We start from the raw sequence: 23,117 nt of genomic DNA on the forward strand, positions 1-23,117 counted from the left end.
AGGTCTCCTGCATTCTTCTCTTTCACAGCACACAAAGCAACAAACAGATGAAAGCATGTGGCTTTGGTGTTCCACAATTCATAAGGACTAGAAAAAGACATTTAGGAATAAACGTCCCCCTTTTCTGCCCCTGCAACAGCCTCCGTTTTGAAAGCATTTAATGGGCAGTCTCTTAGGTATGCATTAATATAGAATACTGATTTTTGAATTATTTGGAATGGGTACAGTGTCACTGTAGTTTGGGCATGATCCTTTTAAATATACTTTTGATGAGAACTATTTCCTCTTCAAAATAAAACATCACAACTATGGACCAAGCAACTTAAAGAACTTTGAAATTCCAAATATTTCCATCAATATTTACATGTAAAATATAACAGTAAGTAATATTACCAGAGCAATTTTTAAACTAAATGAGTTCTGTAATCATATATTGCTAGAAAAACATTGGACCTACTGCAACTAACGACAAGAAGACAAAGGAGCCTGAATTCCTCCCACTGAACTTGGAGCAGATGGTGATGAGTTCCAGCAGAGCAAGGCAGCATTACCAAAATGAGTGCCTCCTGAGCAGAACGCGCGTGGTGATGATATCATTAAATGGGATCCCTCGGGATTTAGAGTCTAATAGGAACGTTTTCACAAGCACAGGAATGTTTCTGCAAGCGCAGGAACGTTCAGACCCTTGGCTCAGTGCTTACTGACCCCGAGCCTCTGTGACATTAGAACACCAAAACAACTGCAGCAAAGACACCATCAAAATAGGAGTTCAAGGACAATGTGGGGAAAACGGAACACAGATTCTCTAACCCCACAATTATAAAAGTACAGAAATTCAGCAAGTGAAACTTATCTGTTAAAAAATCCAAAGCTTACTCCTAACTCAGTGAATCCAGTTTCCTATCACAGTTTGGGGGTAGAGAAGCTTAACACAGACCTTTCTCATCTAGATTCCTTCTAAGGAACACTAACAGAAAAGATGGGGCAAACTTCTTGAACTTCTGAATTCTTCTAATGTATTTCTAGCTGCTGTCTGGAACTAAACAGATTCCAAATAAATTTAAAGACATTCAACAGCCTATAGAATCTGGCAGAAGAGCATGCAAAATATAAAAGTAGACCAGACCTCTATGGTCCCTAAGGTATGTAAACTGTGAGTTCAGGCATCTGTTTTTAAACAATATGTTTCAGTTAGTTGCTCCCCGTTCACCCCTTTCTTGCAGTAGTCATTCCAAAATTAATGCAAAGTGCCTAAACTGGACACCTAGAGTGGTTCAAGTGAAGTTACTTTACCAAGTTCGTTCCTGTTGTCCTTGGAGATTTATGCACTACTTTCTATATATACACATTTATATCAGAAGTGTACTTTACCATTTCTTGTGCAACATCATCAGGAGTTTCCTTTTCCAGATCAAAAGTAAACTCAATGGCTCCATTATCTTTGGGTTTTCCTTTCAGTTTCTTAGGATCTTCTACCCAGAGTCTTAAGGCAATAGAGGATTTCCTACCATGGTCTTCCTCCGCAAGTTCCACTCTTACCCCAGTATCTTCAGCAAAAAAGGCATGGCTTAATAAATCTTTAATTTCATATCTGCAAAGGATACAAAGAAGAATCAAACACTGCAAGTCAACAATTTTAGAAAGGTTTGTAAAAAGAAACTGCTGTTGAAGGTGGAAACATTTACACTGTTTGGTGTTCACCCATAATGAATTTGTGTTCTTTTTAAAAAGATGTGGGATTTTGAAAAGGAAGTGAAATTGAAAAAATTACATTTCCCATTTCTCAAAGTTTTAGTAATATTCATACACCACAAGAACTTAGAGAAATGCAGATTATAGCTTTGTTCAACTTTTCTTAAGTATCTAAGCTTAAAGAGTACCAGAGAAGAGATTCTCTGTAGGCAGTCAGCTGCAGTCCCTAAAAACTGTATTCACAAAAGTCAGGAAATACTCAGCGCGAGACAAACTGGGAGAGACCAGTAAAACATTAATTTTTAAAACCAAAGCTGGAAACTAGGCATAACATGTCTCCATGTCCAGAGGGCAATGAAATCTGCTACCACAGCTCGTGATGAATCCACCACACCAACTTTTATGCCCCCTACAGAACCTTCCCAGTGACTTCTTTTGGACTGCTGAACCAGAAATTGCAAGAGTACCCTAGCTCAGCTCCACATGATGCTGAGCAGCCAAAAGACACAACAGCACTGCTTATCCTGACACTGAATGTCAGGAAAGCAGAAAAAAAAATTACATTTTCACTTCCATGCTGCATTTTCTAATGCACAGGGGAGACCCACAGACCAGAGCAGAAATCCACAGACAGTTCTGAAATCCCTGCATACACATTATTTAATATAAAACTTGATCCCTTGAAACAAACCTTTCTTCTTTGTTTTTGCAGATGCACTCCCCAATTATCTCCTTAATTTCAGGATCAGTAACTTTCTCAAAGCTTGCTGGCTTTATACCCTAAAAGCATAAAGAAAAACAATTTAATGTGAAGAAGAATTACATTATACCTCTTAATTAAGCATATTTTATCTGCATTTTAAAGGTAACTCAGCCCAGGAAGTTACTAATACTTTTAAGTTGTTAGTCTTAATGCAAAATTGAGTTGAGGATTTATGGGTACTAATCCTCATGGATCCTCATTTAGAATGGTATTTCTAAATACCATTGCACTTCAAAATTAATACACTAGTTTACATGAGCTCAGCCATACACAGGGAAAGTATCCCTTTTTATTTACCAACCTTTGCAAATTTTACCTTTATATCTTCTGGACTCTGAAGTGAATATTCAAGAAACAGCTAACTTTAAATTTCAAAAATAACCATTTTCTGAAATTATTCCATTTATGCTTTTGCCTCAACTCCCAAAGCACTGAATGAATAAAGACAGATAATCATAGTTTTCTTCAGATAGCTAGTACTGAAAATGAGTAAAAAATACCTTGGAATCGTCCATATGCCTGTTTCCCACAAACCTTTTGCTTTTCCATGACCCAAACACTCTCCAAGACATTCCCCTCTTCATAAAAAATTAAAGATCATCCCCAAAACCAAGCAGGGAAGCAGAAGGAATGCAACATCTCTGCATTGCTCCTGAATTTCCCAGGATATTATTAGAAACCCCTTGGGAATATGTGATAGAGCAGGTGCGACCTATAAATCGAGTTAAATCTCTGTCAAATGTTAGCATTTTTGCTGGGAACAGATTTGGAACAGCAACCTAGGAGCATGGCCTTTCAAGGAGAAAAACCAACTACCCACTGCAGAATAAAACCCTGGGAAGCAGAATCAGTGTCCCCACGTCCATGCATACAGGTGAAAAGTGGCAGCACAAGAAGTTCTTCTGTTTATTTTTGATGTCCAGCATAAATCACAGAATTAATTGGTTCCCTTTTAAAAACACATAATTACCTCTACCTACTAAACCAAGATGTATATGGATGAAAATATGACAAAATCTATTTGAGAAGAGATGATGCAGTTGGACCCTATCACTTAAGGACCCAAGCACTTCCAATGAAGTCAATGAGCAGAACAAAAAGGAAACACAACTTCCTTTATCTAAAAAAACAGAATGTGGTTAAGCACATAACTGAATGGGAATTGGACATTTAGCTCCATACAAATCCTTTTAAAGTTTCACTCTGAAATAACAGTAAATAATGGCTCATGCAGTCACAGATAAGGAGCTCTGCAGAGTGGACTTTTGGCTCACCCAATGGATTAAAAGAAGAAAACAAGTATTTTCAAAGAGGGTCTGCAAGTAATACACTGAATTAAGTATTGAATAAATTTTATGGATGAATTTCAATGAGGGCTGGAGCCTCTCTCAGAATTTCCAAATATTTCAGCATCAGATTATACTTTTATCCTTTTATGAACATTCTGTTGCTATTCAAGCCTCAGATTCTACTTCAAACTTTATTAATTAATTTTAGCTCAACCCCTTATTTGTCTTGAAATTCTAGCGTGAAATATGTAAATTGTAGATTTTGAAAAGAAAGTAATAAATATACAGAACAGTCACTCAAAGACTCATCTCCTTGGTTTTGCTTCAGCAGAAAGCTGCGGAGATCCAAAGAAACCCATTTTTGCGAGAACAAGAATGATTTGCTTAAGCAAACCTAAATCTTACTGATGAGACAAGGGTTCAAATTTTGTATATTAGAAAAACGTGTCAAAAGGTACTGGAGTGCCCAGGCTGCAAAGCCCAGCCTGGCTCCACTGTGCCAAGGTGAGCTCTTAGGAGAGCTCTGATACCTGAATTAGAAATGAAAGAAAACAAAGCACCACCAAAATGAATTTTCAGCAGGACTCCTCTGTACCATAATTCACCTTTAAGCTACAGGAGTCTAGTGTGCTCTCCATCAGGAAGAAGGATAAATCTATACATTTCAATTCACTGTTGTTTGCTATGAGAAAATTGATTTCCGTATTAGAGTGACACTCTCCAGGAAGAAAGCGTAATAAGATCTAATAAAGGCTTTAACCTGAAGAGAGGCAGGTTTAGATTAGACATAAGAAAGAAATTCCTCCCTGTGATGGTGGGGAGAGCCTGGCACAGTGAGCCCAGAGCATCAGATCCTCGACGACTGGTTCCCAATATTGCCCTTGCAAATTGCTTCCACAAATTAAAAACAGTGACTCTTCCACCAACACTTTATTTTCCCCATCTTTGAATGGAACACTGACTCCTCTCCAAATATCCATTGCTTTAATCTGCTGAACAGCTAAGCTATGATTAGATGACTAAAACAAATGAGGACAAAACATGCGGGGTGAAGTACTGAACAGAGCTGCTTTTGCAAAGTAGTTTTCTCAGTGTCCCTGTGCTATAGGATGCTTTTCTTCCTTACTCTTCATTAAACTCTCCAAGGCCAGCTCATTGGCCTCCCTTGCAGCACAGTGCCCCTGACAATGAAGGGGGACTCTATTTGCCATCAAAGGACTCATCTAATTCACATAAACAAAAGCCATCGGTCTTCCCTGAGCATTCCCAAGGAAACACGGCACCAAAATTCAAAGTGTATTAGCTAAGAGATTATTCCATGACTGTTTGAAAGCTGTACAACCTCTTATAAATTAAAATAAATTCAATGCCACCACATGTGAAAGGCAGTGCTCATTGAGTGGCATAAGGGGCATAATGAAAATACAGACTCCTTAAATGTTAAAATAGATATACAAATATATAAACCAGCAGCAAAACAAGAGATCAAATTGAGAGCTTCTCTGTCTCAAACAGGATGATTTATTCTGACTCCCTCACCACCACTTATTCCCATTCCCTTCTTTCTGAAGCACTTAGATTTGTGATCCATTGCCCTCCAGTACAAGGCAGCTGAGTCTACAGCCAGACACATACAGAAAAAGTTGCATCCTTCATGCTGAGGGAAAAAACGTGCTGCTTATTCTGCAGGGTCTAAAAACAGCCGCTTGCCATTTTCCATCAGAGAGCACACTGGAAGAGCAGCACGTTGACACTCTGAAGGGACACAGCGAATGCCACACAAGTCATTGTCACGTCTGACCCACATCAGTCAGTTTTCTAGATGCTTTCCTGGCCCCTAGAAGTGCCCTTCCACCCCAGAGACAGCCTGCTCTGGGCTACCACTCCACCTTCCACCTGAAGGTAACTCTAGGCTCATGTCATTCCTAAAAAAGGAAAAACCCTCTACCAAAAGGTGAAGCCATGTTTCCAACTGAAACTGCACCCCGGCACACACTCTCTGAAGTCACTGAAATGAAGGTAAAGCTCTAAATTCTACCAGGATTTTGTTCCATGACATCACTGTGTACAGTTATAAACTCATCTCTGTTTCCCTCCAGAATGATGCTCCATCTTAATGCGAAGCTAAGAGGGTTACCTGCAGATCTAAGAAGATCTCAGAAAGCCACAAGAAGTCCATGCAATGACACTGACAGCATTATTTGCCTGCTGTCATTGTGCCACAGCCACAGCATTAATTCTGTCTGTGTGCACTATGGCATGCAGCCTGTGAATGCTGAGAAAACCTTCAGTAGTTGATGAGAACAAACAATAGGAAAGCTTTACATGCAAACCAGAACACTGTCACAGGGTGGGTTGTTCTGAAGCACAGGTTTGTACCACGAAACCCAAGGAGATGGCCAGGAACTCGCTGGAGATGCAGCTGCTCTGCTGTGCATTCTGCAGCGCATGCCTAAGAAAACACTAGGCTGGAGCAGCCTGGGAAGGTCACAGATTCCGACTTTTCATCACTATTGTCTACATCAAAATCACTTGGCAGAATGATTAAACACAAAAAAAATCTGAGTAAGAAAAACCATCAAGTTACGCATGAAAAATGAGATTATGGCATCAGAACGAAGGGCACCGCAAATATGCTGACCAGGAAATCACTTCAAAGTGAGCTGTGGTAAACATGGCTTGGCTCCACTGCATGGGAAAGATGTGTTTTCTATTTATGATACATATCCATTTTTGAAATGTTTACACTCCATCATTCAGGCTGAAAGGGCAGAGAGAGGTGACAAGTTGGAACAAGCATGTCTCATCTGGCAGAGAAATGAGCCCCTCTGCACATTCCCAAACATGATCACCTCCTTATCCCAGACAACTGCAAACGTACAGGCACACACAATAAAACAGGAATGCAAAACTTAAAGCAGCAATTTAGCCATAAGAATAGTCAGGCAGAATAAAAGGTCACTGAAATAAATTAAGTATAATAATCTTACACTAAAGACATGCAGAATGTTACATATGCTGAAATAATGTCTCAGAGAGGTAATGTTTACATTTTCTACACCATTAACAATGACCAACGTGTGGTACTTGGACAGCCAGGACTTGGGGTGTATCTCATGTCTCAGTAGCAGGCAAGGGCGTGGTAGAGTGTTAGGACACAGAGTAGAAACGACTGAAAAAGATATTATAGTGGCAAAACCCAAATCACACCCTGCCTATGCTGGGCAGCAGAGAGAATATCAGTTCAGTGGGACCCAACAGAAGGTAGGCAGACTAAACATTTTGTTGGTTGTCACTCCTTGATGCAAACTCTAGCCAGCAATTCCAATCCCTAAGGATGCTATAAACACCTCTGGTGGTTGCCACTGCAATGCTGAGCCCAGTGCAGGAAAAGAAAGTTATTTTATTTTATACTTTTTAAATAAAGGCATCAGACAGCTAGACCCAGCAAACACATTTCACAATGCACTGACTCTCAATTTTAAACACTAGAAATAGTATTTATATTTCTGGTGCAAAAAAGCTCCAGCTTCATAAAGAAGCAAATGTCCCACTGAGAAGCTGCAGCATTCAGGGACTTTGCATCCTCTCCATCCAAGAAGGTCAGAGCCACCTTCTGCTCTAGTGAGAGCCCTAAAACTAATCTAATACTGGAAGAAAACAGTCTAAATCAGCCTTTTGTGTTCAAGCCTACACTCCATTTTGGACTGTATTTCAGTCTAATAAGCCCCAAGGCTAACACAAGGCTGCTGCATCGCCAAACCTAACTCTTCATCCAAGTGATCTTAGAGTCACTTTGTCTTTTTGTAGTCACTGCCCCAGCTTAGGGCAGACCCCACTGCATGGTGCTGGCTCAGGACCCCACACCCCAAAGTCCTCCACCTCCTCCTCAGAGCCCACAGGCCACTCACGCTGCTTGGAGCAGGGTCCCTTCTGTCGGCAGCTCCCCTTCAGACGTAGCTCTGCTAGAGAAGCTGTTGAGCCCACCAGAAGGTTCCTCCTGGGACAGAGGATCTCCCCCAGGATGAGGCTCCTCCTGCACCCTCACCCCAGAGGTCCACCCCCTGCTCCTCCTACCTGCCTGACAGTGGTGTAGCTCATGGCTTTTGACAGGGCTTTCCCCACTCCACAGGGAGCTGGTTAACCCTTTCCTTGGAAAAACAGTAATGCCAATTTTGCCATCTAAGGAATCTTGGTGCCTTTGCTCCCACTGCTACTACCCTGAATTCAGATGAAAACTGCACACCCTCCATGCTGGTACCTGATGCTTTTGTCTTCAGCTTTCCCTGCCAGACAGTTCTGCTTCAAAAATACCCCCTACAAGGACCTTTCAACAGCTTCTCCGCCATTACTTTTTCTATGTGATAAACATCATCTCCCACCTCTCTGAAGCCGCCAGTATAAAGCCAGTTTTATAAAACTATAGTAATTTACCATCTAATCCTTCCCAGTAACACCAGCTCCCACAGTGATACTGAGTACCTGACAGGTCTCACATGCGGGACACATGAGGCTATAGAGCCCGAAATTAGTAGAGCCTCTTGCAGCCATTCTGTAAATAGAGTCCAAGGAGGTGTCCCCTCAGCTGCCCACACTGGTAGCATTTAGGCCACATCTGAAGTACCATACCAAGACAGGGCCAATATCCCTTGTGCCAAAGCTAATAAACACTGTGATAAAGAACCATGGAATAACAACATGGAGTAACCATGTGGCTCTAGGATCACAGAATCACAGAATGGTTTGGGTTGGAAGGCACCTTAAAAACCATCTCATTCCAACCTCCCTTTAATGGGCAGGGACACCTTCCCTAGTAGGAAAACTAGGTCATGTAGCTCCAAACCCTGCCCAACCTAGCCTTGAATAACAGAGATAAAGGCAAGGAACTCCCCTGAGCCATCAAACCCATTCCATGTCTCTGAGAAGCTGCAGCATGGTTTGCAGCCAGTGCATGGTGCAGAGCATGGTCAGCAGCCAGCAGATCCATGGCTGCACACATTCACCTCCCTGCAATGCCATGGGAGCCACTGCATCCACAGGATGAAGATAACTGCACTGCCGAGCAGTTTCTGAGGCCTTTTGTGGGCTTTAAAATTATTTCTAAGTGGCTCTGGATTGAAAGCAAAACTCTAAGAAGAATTAAACTACCAAGCACCAGCCCATTGGGCTATATTTGTGTCCGATGGAGATAAAATCAGTGACAAAGATAACTGAAAATATTTGATGTAGCTGCATCAAAACACACTCCAAGTGTAGAATTGTAAACTTACACATGAGACTGAAACAGGTTTGTACAACCCAGAGCTCAGATACCTCAACTTCTAGAACGCAGTATACACTCAGCAGTACTGACACCTCATCAAAATATGCTTTTGAACCTTCCAGTGACAATTAAGGATGTGTACTCACACAGGTTACTTTTCGGTAGATTTGAGCAGCATTCTGGCATTCTGAGTAAGGGTATTCTGAGGTAGCCATTTCCAGCATGCACATTCCAAACGCGTAGACATCCACAGATTCATCATAGTGTTCCTCATACATTTCCGGGGCCATGAATTCTGGAGTTCCTACACAGACACACAAAGATAATGTTGATTTTTTACAGGAGTCAAATGGCTTTAACCACAAGCTTTTTCACCTGTGAGAAGTGTACCCAGTACAACTGTGTATAGGTGCATGCAAGATAATTTCAAAAGAGCTCAAGCATCCTCCAGGGAGGAAATCCAAGGTCAATGTATGTACTTCCATGCCCATGGCTTGCTGACAATAATCCAAAGCAGGGAAGCAGGGCAGAGGGAAAAACAGGACAGAAGGGAGGGGGAAGGAAAAGAAAGAAAAATTTCAAAAATGAACATGAAAATGAGCTATGGGTCATTTCCTGCCCATACTGAAGTGACAGAATGGTTTATGACTGGCTGAAGAGAAGGATTTGTACAGGGCCGGGGAGGTGAAAAGGGAAGAAGAAACGAGAACCTTCACTCTTGTTTTTATCAGTGCGAATTTGCTTTTTTTTTTTTTTGTTTCCTCCAGAGATACAGAATAACCACCAGTAGGCAGACAGCACTTTGGAAGCCACTAGTATCATAAATCACCTACAGAGTCATGCACAAAACATCAAACCTAATTCTGTCACTGGTTTAGTGGGACAAATCAACGAGACTACTCACAGAACAAGGTCCTATTCAATAGGAATTAGGGTGTCAGGAATCTGATGCAACTCAGTAAATATGAAGTGAGGCACTGGGAGCTGCAGCTTGGGGACAAGCAGCAACTTCCAACACCTGCAACATTTGCTCAGCAAACTACTCTGAAAAGAGGGGGGTTTACAAAGCAAAACAGAAAACCATTAACACTTGGGTAATTAATTCCAAGAACTGTATCTCATACTGTAATTAATTTATTTCCTTTCTACATAGAAAAGATGAAAGAAGAGAGATCAATGCAATGGTGTGTCAAGGGACAGTAGCAGCAAGCTGTTGGGATGCCAAAAAGAGAGTGGCAGGTCTTGGACCATGAGAAAGACCCAGATAAACTCTGCTTGTCCAGCCTCAGCACCCAAACTGCCCCAGCCCTGGCAGATTGCATCAATGCTTTGTTATGTCATCACTAATCAGCAGCAAAAGCACAACTGTAATTAAAGTAACATATAATGAGAAAAAGTAGTTCTGGCATATCCCAGGATGGTTTGGATTGGAAGGTACCTTAAAAATCATCCGATCCACACCCTGAGAGGCAGGGACACCTCTCACTATCCCATGTGGCTCCAAGCCCTGTCCAACCTGGCCTTGAACACTTCCAGGGATCCAGGGGCAGCCACATCTGCTCTGGGCACCCTGTGCCAGGGCCTCAGCACCTTCACAGTAATATGTTTCTTCCCAATAGCCAATCTAAATCTCCCCTCCTCCAGTTACAAGCCATCAGCCAAGTCCCTAAAGAAATCAAGGAAATGTCTACCTGGAGGTGTCCCAGGCCAGGTTGGATGTAGCTTGGAGCAACCTGGGGTAGTGGAAGGTGTCCCAGCCATAGCAGACAAGATGATCTTTATGACCCCTTCCAATCCAAACATTTCTAGGATTTTCTGACTTGTCCTAAACTCTGTTTAAATGGTAACATAAAGGACAACCCTCAAAATTAGGGGCTGCTTTTGCACACATTTCTGAAGCAGACTCGACTTAACTCGCGAACAAGCATTTCTGTAAAATTAATTTTGCAAAATTCAAGATTGATCTCTTCCCTTGTTTATGTTCTTCCACCTTGTCCTTCCACCTCAAAGACACTCATTCCTCCTCCTCCAGCCTTAGCAGATCAGCCAAACCCGCGTCATGGAGGCTCAGTCCCTCTCTCTGGATGTTTGTTACAGCTGTCACCAAGGCAGAGGCTGCTGCTCATAAAGGGTTAAGAGCTGCCACAGGAAATTATTTTGGAGCTGCTGCCTTGCTTTAGAAGGAACACGACTCAGCAGCAGGAGTGAATTTCATGAATTACAGAGCATTTAAAACAAATCTGAAAAAGTGATAGCAATAGTCTAAGAAGCAAATTGAATACTTGGCACCATTCCAAAACAGGACAAAAATGATATTTTCTCCCATTCCTTGAAGTGGAAAGGAATACCTACAAGCATCCTTCAACACAACAGCCCAGCTAAACATGAAGCTGTTCAGCACCCACTCAGCTGCTCTTGGCAGGAGCAGGTTTGCCCTGGCTGGGCTCCTGCAGAGACACCGCAGTGTGCTGATTTCATCCCTTCCAGCCAACGTGAAATGCAGCTACTGATATGCCTTTAGAGCTACTCCCTCTGCAGAGGGGGCAGCATTACTCATCACCAGTGTTTCCAAGCCTCCTTAATTCTCACCTTGGAGCAGTACTACTCATGAAAATTATAAGCTCAGTTTTATTGCCAAAATGAACACAGACACTTTGCCAGCATCCTGCCCTTAAAGGTATCAAATTCCTTTAGACATGAGTGTATTTTGATGGTATTCTGTTCATAACTGATTTTACAAAAACCTGTATAAGTATTACTAATATTCTTACCAATATTGGTACTACTGATGCTACTCCTTGGATTGGTACTACTGATACTATTCCCAGTATCAGTACTTGTGGAATTATTCCCAATATTGGTATTACTTATATTATTCCCGCTATTGTTATTATTGATATTATTCCAATATGTCCCATGAACAACTGTTACCCTGCAAAAAATTTATTTTAAGAAATACTGACCCTCAAGAGAGAAAAACACCACCAGTTACTAGAAGTTAAAAATGAGAGACACTTAACAAATATAAACAAACATGAGTTCATTAAAATCAATTAAATTAAGCAGACCTACAGCAGTCAAGCACATATATGAAATTTCTATTGTTTTGACTTCACTGGTTCTGGGCTCCCTATGCATTAAGTATGATACAGGAGGAAGGAGCAGAGCAAGTTATGACACCATTACCTACTGATTCCTATTTTTATAGGGGTATAGAGGCAACAGTCCCAAACCCACTTTAACTTCCACTACCAATCTGCAACTTAAAAACCACTAATGCAAATTGGGAAAGAAAGACGTTAAATAGACAGCCACGATACTGACCAAGGGAAGCCAAGGAGAACAGGAGCATTACCTATGACACTTTTGGCAAATGAAGCTCTTTTGAGTGTTGCCAGACCCAAGTCTCCTATTTTCACAGATCCAGTTGGTCCAGTAATAAAAATATTATCACATTTCAAGTCTCTGTGAATTATTGGTGGAGTTCTCGTATGTAAGAAAAGAAGACCCTTCAGGATTTGCCGACACCAACTCCGCAGGACTTTAGGTTTCATCACTTTAAACCTCTTCAGGTACCTGGAGCACAACATACACACAAGCAGGTATAAAGGAAGTGAAAGCATTTTGTTAGAGATTTAAGGGGCTTTAACAGGATAGCTTAACTTTTCTGAAACTCCACTGTGGATAAAAGCCCCTTATTAGATGCCACAAGAGCAACACAGAAATATCCCAAAATTGAATGAAATAGATCTTTTCAAAGGAGGAATTAGAGCATTCAGTTTTAGGGAGGATGATAAGCATTTTGGGTGCAAATACAACCAAATATTTTGAAGTCTTATAGTTCAGCGATTCATTTCATGCAGAGAAGAGCTTTAGAATATGCTCATATATTTCGAATCAGAAGAATACCAAAGTTTAATTTTAACCACAAGACTTAGACCTTTGCACCACGCACCTGCATTTCTTTCTATTTACCTGAAGCGCTGGTTGCAAGGGGACATTTGGGGAAGACGTTGGACCTGCTAATGCACTGGCAGAGCAGCACACTGGTTGAGTACTGCTCCCATTGGGGATGAAAATCTGTTCCAGAATTCATGCCAAATGCTTTACATCAGCCTTAACAAGACTGTCGGTACCAGAAGCTATTAATTAATATTGTTTAGGAGTTAACCTAGAGCACCTTCAGCTTCTGAGAGATTCTACCATTCAAGTGCTATTCCATTTGAATTCCCTAACAAAACATGCAAATACAAGCCCAAAAGCAAGCACAAAACACACCCTGACAAATGCAAACGTCACAGGTGGAAGATGAAACACGCCAGAGAACGGCTTCGAGTTGCATAACCAAAACAAGGAAGCAGGCAGAAAGAGATGAAGGCCAAATTCTGCCTGTCAAACCACTGCGGTTCAAATGCAGGGACAAATGACAGACACCAGAGAACAGCTCCATTTTTTGCTTTTATCTGAAGATAGCTTTTTTCAGCATACAGAAGTAGGATTTTGCTACAAATGTCTGCTGCTATTCTTAGCCCTTTGCCAGGAGCGCAGTACTTACGTCTTCAGCGTTCCAGAGGTCATCAGCTCGGTAACCAGCACAATGCACCTTTTGCCTTTTGCACAGGATTCCCAGAAGTCATAAAACCTCACGATGTTTGGGTGCTGTAGACCTTTCAACATTTCTGCTTCCTCTTTAAATCTCTGCCTCTCTACTTTTGTGAGTTTTCTGTCCTATAAGCCAAAATGAGACATTATTATTAGTGATAGACAAAAATAAAGGCTCTGCATTGCCAGGGTATTCAGAATTTTAAATTTGTTTTATGCTTGTGTCAAGAGCAATTATATGTAAGAGAGCAGCAGCATTATGAACTAGGGCACTTGGCCTAAATCCAGTATCAAGAAGACAAAGAGATGCCTGTGCTATACCATGCTCATGACAGCACTAATATTTCAGGCACCATGAACACACCCATGGCATGATGGATCAACCCTCAGCTATTTCTTCATGTTTGGGTGTTGTGAGGCTCCTCATCCAAGGGATTAATACCCACAGGATGCCATTTCCAGGTATTGATGTTCTCACAGCCAGGATGGCTCCCACTGCCCTCAGCTGCTCCTGGGATGCTCTGGTACAGAGCACCAGCTGAGGTCTGTGCTGCTCACCACACTGGGCTCTACAGCCCATCCTGTTCACCTCAGGCTAAATTAAAACCATGGTACCTTCCAAAAAAATCCAAACGCATCAATTTTTCTATGTGTTTGCTGCTCTGCTTCATTTTACAGACTTTTCCCTTTTTGTTGGTAAAGGAAGTGTTTGCAGCTGTCCTTCAGCTTCTTGCATAGGCTGCATGGAAATTCTTTAGATTAGAAATATGAAAATGTCATGTTCTACTACTCTGGTTTTCCTAGGGAATTTCAGGGCATTTCCCACAAGCTCCTGGCTGTGACATGAGCCTGTCCAGCCTGTCCATGCAGAGCCTCTCTGTCTCTCCCACAGGAGAAGCTCCGGGGCTGCCTGGACCTCCCCAGCACATGGAGACCTCAACAAGCAGCCTGGAGACTCGCTCCAACATCTCAGGATGATGAAACAGAGCAGCAGGGGAGTTCCACTCCAGACCCCACCATCATGCCTGCCTGGTTTGCCCCACTTGGCCAAAGCACTGCCCACCCCTACCCTAGAAATGAAGCTTTTGGGATCTTTAGAAGGTGCTCTTACTCAGAAAGCCAGAGGCTCACCAATAACCAAGATTAATTAGTTAATATTTTAACCTCAGACTTCTTTCTTCTCTCAAGTCACTTAGGCGCATCTATACGAGCTGCACTCCTATGCACACAGAGTGAATTAAATGGGAACACAGCTGACTTGTAGCCAAGATGCAAAAGGATCAGCCACTGCCATTTCTACAGCCTGTCCTCACTCACAATCCCAGACAGTTCAAGATGGGAATGAGAACTCCCATGGCTACAAACGCTTCACACAGAGACTTCATCAGAGGAAACACAGGATTGGAACCGTGATTTGGCTCTTGGTGGATGACAAAACCCTGCCACAGCTCTGTGTGTGCATGGGGGGAGCGTTCCCATTGGTACTGGGGCTGTTCAGTGTGCTCTCTGTTCCCTCTGAGATCCATGGAGCAGGATCCGTGGTGCTCTCTGTTCCCTCAGATCTGTGGAGCAAACCTTGCCCAAGCAGCAGCAGCAGCCCTGGGGCTGGGCAGTGCAGGGTGCCTGTGGTCACCTAGCCTGGGTCCCCAGGGCAGCCAGAGCCCCCCGTGCCCCACAGGGACAGCAGCACGCAGAACACCCACAGCCGAGCCAGGCAGCACCTCTGCTGCTCTGCACCAGCTGCCTTTCTTCTAAAGCAAAAAATAAAACCAAAAAAACCCAACCAAAAAACCAGGTTGTCTAACGAGACAGGCAAGAAGAGCCAGAGAACTGCTCTCAAATCCATCACTTCTTCCCTACTGCTGAGTTTCCGTCTAATTTAAAACCTGTAGAATAAATCAGAGACACTGCTGTTAGGAAGGAGAAGGAGCATGTCCCTGTTCAAGGCAGGAAGAGCAGAGTGGGAGCTGGCAGAGAAAAGGAAAAGTGGCCACATAGATCCAGCAGATTTGCAAATATTTTCCAATTAAAAAAAAAAATACCATAGTCCTTGACTCTCATTTCCAGGTTTCTGAGCACTGTGAGAACTTTTTCACTGCTACTTTATTGGTAACTTTGAAAACTATCCTTCAGCACACAACCATATTCTGTATATTCTACATATTACGAGCAGGACCTTTTTGGCAACTGCAATAACGTGATTCTGGAAGGCAAATGTGTGTTTTATTTGTAATTACAGTAGAAAAAAATCTGGATTTTTTTTTTCATCAGATTGATGAAAAAGCATTGAGCATTGTTTTCCAGCTGGAGAGGCAAGGCAAGGGCCAGGGCAGAGTGGCCACTCCTGCGGCTGCAGCCTCCACCATGGGAGGGGTCTCGGTGCCATCAGGGCTCAAGCAGCCTCCTCTAAATTCCTCCAGGCTGAACCTGACACATGAGTCACTGGCAAAATCATAAGCTGATTCTGAAAGGGCTTAAGGGTCAAAGTGTTTTCTACTCTGAAGCAGCAGAAACACCTGTTTAACTGCATGACTCACTCAGGGTTTAATCCAAACCCAAGAAACCTTCACTGGGGTCACAGACACTCATTCCCCGTCATATAACCCACATAAGGCAAAATGTCCTCATCCTGAAGCTAAGGGTGTAAGCCTGAAACCTCCATGCATTACATTTTAAGATAGGGAACAGGACTGTTTGGAAAGGTCATGACAAAGAAAGGTGGTCACAGACTCATGGAATAGTTTGGGTTGGAAGGGGCCTGAAAGATCATCTGGGTATGAGGAAGAAATTTTGCACTGCGAGGGTGGGGAGGCCCTGGCACAGGTTTCCCAGAGAAGCTGTGGCTGCCCCTGGATCCTTGGAAGGGTCCACGGCCAGGCTGGACAGGGTTTGGAGCAACCTGGGACAGTGGAAGGTGTCCCTGCTCATGCAGGGGGTGAACAAGATGGGATTTAAGGTCCCTTCCAACAAAAACCATTCTGTGATTCCACGAATTTCCAACTAGCACTTTAGAGCCTCAATTCTGGTAAATCCCACACTCATTTAAACTGGATTAACATGATGGTTACAGCAGGAAGATACAAAGAAGTGAATATCCTATCTATAATCAAATTTCTGCTAATCCAACACATGCATCTTCTCTGCTTCTCCCTGCTTATCAGAGCTAGGGGGAAAAATGCTTCTCTCTGTTAATATAAAATTTATCCCTTCATTAAGTTCCTTATGGGGAACAACAGCAAAGACAGGAATTAGTAAGTAGATGTGTTAACAAAAGGAAAGGGAAAACTTACTAATTAAATTTCTGGAATGACACCCAAATTAACAGCAGGAACGTGTTCAGTTAGTCATCCCCAAGCATCATTTCCTCCAGGTTGTAACATATGGGCTCTGACTAAGGATCTGAAAATTATACAAGCAGGAGACTGGCTTTCACCTGAGCCTTCAGAAGATTTCCAAGATTAACAAATGAGGTCAAGTTTCTTGCCTAATTCCTTATAAGGAGCAAAGAGATTTGGGAAACAACTCCATCCCCCCACCATGAAGAAAAGGGGTTCTTGCAAAGAAGACTACATACATTTTTCACATTCAATGTATAGAACTGTGTAGGAGTAGGGTCTGGAGGATGGCTGTTGCAAACTATAAAGTTGTGCTGCTTTGCAGTTTCACAGAATTGTTAAATTTTTCTCCTTTTAAAGTCTTGAATTTTCACAAATGTTAGAAAATTTTAAATTACTTTAAACACTTGGATATGTTACCTACTTCCTGGCCTAAGGACTTCTGTGTCCAGCTAGCCTATAAATACTGTTTTCTTGAGAATTTTGTGTTTTGTTTTGTTTTTAAATTCTTAAAGTGACATAGCTGCATTTACTGATGGTTATTTAATTTTCTCTCATTTTGAACAGATGAAGGCCTGACTGTAAGGCAAGTAGGAGCACTAGGTCAGAAATGAGGGCAGGGCCCACCTCCATCATGCAGAAGCCTGACCCATGCTGGTGACAAAGAAAGAAAAACCAGAGCCACTTCTGAGCCAGGGACAGAAATCAAATACCTACAGCAGAATGAACATCTGTCCAGATCATTCCATTTTCACATCTGCATTCCAAGTACGTACTTTTGCTCATGTACCACAACTACTCTTCTAATCAGAGATGGCCTCAAGTGTGAAATCAGCCACAGGATCCACTGCCAGCTGTCTTCTGTGGAACTGTCTGTCGGTTTCCCGTGGATTTATGGACAGGAGCACAGTTCTGCGTTCATGTACCAGCCCTATATCTTTAGTATTATCCTGCCTATGCGATAACTGTTTAATAGCACCCAGGACCTTTCATTCCCACACCCCATATACTCAGTTATAAGCACTTATCACTTACAGCAATCCTAAAGGATAAAATCCCCTCTCTGTGAACAAACAGCAGATGCCATGAGACAACTTGCAAATGAAGAAAAAAGATTTTACAGCTTCATTCCCTATCAGAATCCAGCCAACATTCTTCTTCAGTCAGTAACCCTCGGCCAAGTTACAGCCTGCTATTTGTCAGCGGCACTACTGAAGCGCAGGGAGGTTTTCCCAGGGGGAACTCATTTTCCAAAGGCATAAAAGCAGTCCTTGTCCCCATGGATACTCACAATTCAGTGAACTGGAGCTGTGGAACAGGCTGAGGAAGATTTACTTATTTGCCTGAGTCATTGTTAGAAATCTGTGGAAAATTAGGAATTGAATTCAGATCTTTATGGCTAAATTTGGCACAGTAGAAGAGGCTGAGTGTGCTTTATTGCTGGATGCAATCATATCTTGCTGCTTTCTAAATTAAGGTACACCTCAAAGTTTTACAGCAGAGGAACAGTGGGATTCATATATTCTATTGAACCTCAGAACTTCAGCAGCTCGTCCTGCAAGGGCAGGAGGAAGGGGAATCAATACCCCAAATCTCCAATCCCAGAAGAGCCACAAAAACACCCAAGAAACACAACACCATGGACAGACCTCGCGTTTTAGAGGTGAAAACCTCCAAACATAACCCCACCATGACAACCAATGCTTAAACAAAAGAAGTTCTTGCCACGAGTAATTAAATTAACTTCAGGTAGCACCTCCTTAACTTCCTTAATTACCAGTGCTTCACAGGTTCCACATAAGCTTGTGATTGCAAATGACTACCAAAACAGTTCTGACTTGCCTCACAAAACACCTTTTTCAAAGAAAACTCTGAAATCAATGTGTGAAAAAAGCTCCATGACACCAGATCCTCCCTGAAAGAAAAAGCCCTAACCACAAAAAAAAAAAAAAAACAACAAAAAAACAAACACACTTCAGGCATGTCATGAGAACCTGGTGTTTCAGTATTTTCTGGAATCCCATCTGAGCCCAGCATTTACTGAAGTTTAAGCAACAGTTGGTTGTGTTTTTAAAAAGCGTTTTGCTTCACCTACTTCCTGTAACCCACAAACACAGTAACTGGGCAGGTAAATTACCTTCATTCCAGTGCTGGACTTGTCAGCACAGGAGGGATGCTCCAGCTATCCCTTGGAGGCTCAATCCTGGGTTGGCACACGGCAGGAGTGGAGAGAGACATTTCAGTGCTGCTGCCTAAAAAAATCACCTTTAGAGAGGTGGGAATGGGGGAGAGGAGCCAGAGAGAATCCACTGCCCTTGAAGGGCTGTGCTTCCTGGTGTGCTGCGACCATTAAAACCTGTCTCAGCACCAGCCCAGCAGCAGAGTGCTCATGTGCTGGGAAGAACTATCCCCTTTGTGCTTCTTCCATCTCACCTCCTTACTCTACAGCAGTTTGCAAATTAACTTATTGTATAGATATGAAATCCCCTTATATTTTCTGGTCTTCCAACCCCCATGGAACTCATGGGGCTTGGAAGATGATCTCTGAGGTCACTTCCAACTCAAACCATTCATGGATTCTATGATTCGCTTTGCTGTGTGTTTGCTACACAGACATGGTATTTTTCCTAAAGAAGAGAGATGCCACCCCTTGCCCACCAGAGAGCCTGCCAGAGAAGCCCTACCACCCTCTGCAGCCTGAGAGGAGGCACCAAAACTGTTATTTACCCAATGCTACCAAACAGCATGCAGACATTAATGCTCCCTTGGCCAATGAGCTTCACCAACTAAAATAAACAGTGCAAAGAATTAGCAGAACCAGCAAAGTTTGATTTAGCTTTGCTCTGGAAAGTTTAATCTTGGGGCAGCATTCAATCCTGCCTTTCTAACAAGAAAATAGGATTTTTCATCCCATTATTGCTACCATTTTCTGTCTAGTTATAACCAAGCAATTGCATACTTCAATCTGTAGAACACTCTTAAAGTGAAATATTTGTACCAGTGAATTAATCATAGTCCACCAGGAACCCTAAGCAGGCAATAGGATGCTCAGTTGGTCTGAGATGATGGCTTAGGAATGGTACTCCCCAGTTCAGTTCTGCCCAATGAGACTCTCCAAGCCAAACACTGCTTTCTCTCGCTACCCTGTTTCTCCTTGCCCTCTGTGGCAGGATGGAGAGTAGAATATGTATTTTCTGACTCTCAAATAAAGCCCTTGGACTGTGTTGCATTTGACAGTGAACCCCAGGTTAGGCAGCCTTACCAATCCTAGAAGATGCACATGGAATAGCCCTTCAAGCCTTGTGCTGATGTCCCTGAAGGGTTGGCAGTCTTCAATTACACACTAAGTACATTTATTTTAGGAAACTACCTCAAATTCAAATTAGTAAGAAAATCACCAGAAACCCACAAAACACCCTAAGATTTCCCACCAAACCAGACAGATGGAGTAAACAGTAGGCGAGATTTTCACAGTTCCTCAAATCATCTTTCCTCACAGCCATGAATATACCTCTAATGTGACCACTCTTCCAATAAAATCACCTTGTGTCACATAAAAGCAGCACTAAAAAGCCATTTCTCACTTGATTCTGTGCTGAGCCCAGGAGAGCACTGAGCATGAGGAGAGCCCCTTGGCCAGTGAAGCACAGAATCCCCTGAGTTGGGAAGAACCCACTAGGATCATTGAATCCAACGCCAGCTCTGCCCAGACATGCCAATAATCTCACCTGTGCATCCCTGGCAGCCATGTCCAAAGGCTCCTGGAGCTCTGGCAGCCTCGGGGCCGTGCCCATTCCCTGAGGAGCCTGGGCAGTGCCCAGTACCCTCTGGGAAAGAACCTTTCCCTGAGATCCAACCTAAACTTGCCCTGGCACAGCTCCATGCTGGTCACTCAGGTTTATCATTGGTCACCAAAGGGAAGAGATCAGTGCCTGCCCCCTCTCCTGTCCCTCAGGAGGAAGCTGCAGACCACAATGAGGTCTTTCATTGTCACCATCATCATCACCATTATCAGTCTCACTGGCCAGAGCTGCAGCAGCTGCCTCGAGCTCTCTATGCAGGAGAACATCTTGTAGTAGCCACATCTTTTATCACCCCAGTGACTGGAGTCTTATTGAGCTGGACATATTTTATCTTGTTCCCAGTGAAGAGCTGTCCTGGTGCCAAGCAAAAGCAAGGCCTGCACAGCCTTCAGTGTAAGTTCAGCATCTCAGAACTTTTCACGTCCCTGTTTCTACAAAATATGTAAGACTGACCAAGTTCATATGTGCCTTTATACAGACATGCTGAACTTAATTATACTGAGGGATAGGAATGTAAAATAGCTGGAAAACATAAAAGTGATGGGTCTTTGCACAGATCTTAGTTTCTCTCCAGGATTCACTGAGCCACTGTTGGAATTTAAATTTTCTCAGTTCTTCCTTCACACTGCAGCCTACTGAGCCTCCTACACCAAGTCATTTAATGCTTCTGTGCCCACGTTTTACATTCCTAACGCACACAGAAAAAGGATAAGGAGTTCCTCAGTGCACCCTGGAGATCTATGGAAGAGCAGCACCCTAACCTGCAGTATTGAGAACTCTTCTCACCCCAACCTGCTTCTAGTTCTAGCTAGGGACCTTTGGGGGAAATACAGGAAAATATTCCTTTAAAATAATTTGCTCTTTCTGTTTTGAAAAAAAAACATCCTTGAAGAGGGTCATATAATTGCAAATACCCAGCTCCCCAGGAAATGTCCAGTGCCAGGTTGGACAGGTCTTGGTCTAACGGAAGGTGTCCCTGCCTAAAGGTCCCTTCTAACTCAAACCATCCTGTGATTCCATGATCCTATAAACTTCTGCACCTGAAAAGTCATGAGCCTCAGGGGCCCTGAAGGTGCTCCAGGGACACTCTGCTCTTGTTCCAGCCTGGCTCCACAGTATGCAGCACCCAAGAAAGGACCAACTGCTTACTGCTGCTGCTGGAGGTAAAATTCAAAGAAAACATGAGTGAGGAAAATATAGTGTGGAGTCGAAGGAAAAAGCAAACAGCCCAACTGCTGTAACAACTCAAGAGACTGGACAAGCATTCCTTGCTGCAATGCTTGCAAAGCTCTGGGAAACTGAGGAGAGGGACCTTTCACTGTCACAATGCCACTCTTCAGGCTGGGGTATCCCAGCTCCTAAATATTTAACAGAGCTATGTGTCTGGAGTTTGGAAACGTCTTCCTTGTGAACCTTTCTAAGTGCTGTAAGGAGCTGTCACTTCTGGTGCATTCCTAACACCACTTGACAACCTGTTAGAAAACACTCCAAGGCAAATGCTGCACTCCCAGACAGGATACATTCATCACAGTCTCCCATAATGGTTAGGAATTAAGCTGAAAGCATCCCATTTGTAATGAAATAGTTCCTTTTTCTTGATTTCCCCTCCAGCAAAACTTGACATTCTATAGTCCTGCTCAAAAGATTAACAGGAGCTTGTCAACTAAAACACACTAATAGTTAAAAATTGAACTCTCCATCCCTTGGACAGCAAGACATGAAAGGGTAACGTCAACATGGGTATGTGAGAACCAGATCTGGGCCATTTTCCAAGGAGATTATATGTTTGGGTTGATAAATATAATAACATTGACATAATAAACTCAGATTTCTGCAATGCATTTGCTTCACATTAAGAATGATAATGAAACAGAAAATATCTGCTTACATAAAATAATTAAAAATTGGGTAAGCAATAAAAATACACGTCCTTGAGGATTTTTCATGAGGTTTTGCAGGGCTCAGTTTTTATTCTAACAAAGTGATTTGAATTTATACCAAAAAAAATGTGGGAAAAAAGCTCATCACTAGTAAGAAATGTGACACTTTAGAAATAATTAGGAGAATTCTGCAGCATAAAAGTGACAGGCCACAAAGAGGGACTGAGCTTCTCATGTAAACTGTGTGCGAGGAGCTCAACAATGCTGGTGCTAGACAGCCAGCCATAGACTAATCCCAGCTCAACAATGCTGGTGCTATGACAGCCAGTCATAGACTAATCCCAGCAGAGCAGGGGATGCAGCACAGGGGCTGGACAGCCAGCCTGGCCAGGGACTGATCCCAACAGAGACTGAGGTACTCTCCTGCTGAGAAGAACAGCTCCCAGCGCAGAGAGCACTGTGCCCCTTAGCACAGACCCTGATTTAAGGA

General features: G+C 42.8%; 1 protein-coding gene across 7 annotated transcripts in view; it reads right to left on the reverse strand.

Moving 5' to 3' along the window:
• The window catches only part of WNK2 (WNK lysine deficient protein kinase 2), a 93,407-nt gene that overhangs the window by 45,264 nt on the left and 25,026 nt on the right, over positions 1 to 23,117 (reverse strand). For all 7 annotated transcript variants that reach the window (XM_053954171.1, XM_053954174.1, XM_053954169.1 and 4 more), the window contains exons 2-6: positions 13,563 to 13,735; positions 12,363 to 12,583; positions 9,154 to 9,311; positions 2,384 to 2,472; positions 1,372 to 1,591 (exon numbers count right to left, since the gene is read on the reverse strand). In XM_053954171.1, coding sequence (XP_053810146.1) covers positions 1,372 to 1,591; positions 2,384 to 2,472; positions 9,154 to 9,311; positions 12,363 to 12,583; positions 13,563 to 13,735 — 861 coding nt within the window. The remainder of the gene's footprint in view (positions 1 to 1,371; positions 1,592 to 2,383; positions 2,473 to 9,153; positions 9,312 to 12,362; positions 12,584 to 13,562; positions 13,736 to 23,117) is intronic.

This window comes from Vidua chalybeata, chromosome 12 (assembly GCF_026979565.1).
Source record: "Vidua chalybeata isolate OUT-0048 chromosome 12, bVidCha1 merged haplotype, whole genome shotgun sequence".
Lineage (NCBI taxonomy): Eukaryota > Metazoa > Chordata > Aves > Passeriformes > Viduidae > Vidua > Vidua chalybeata.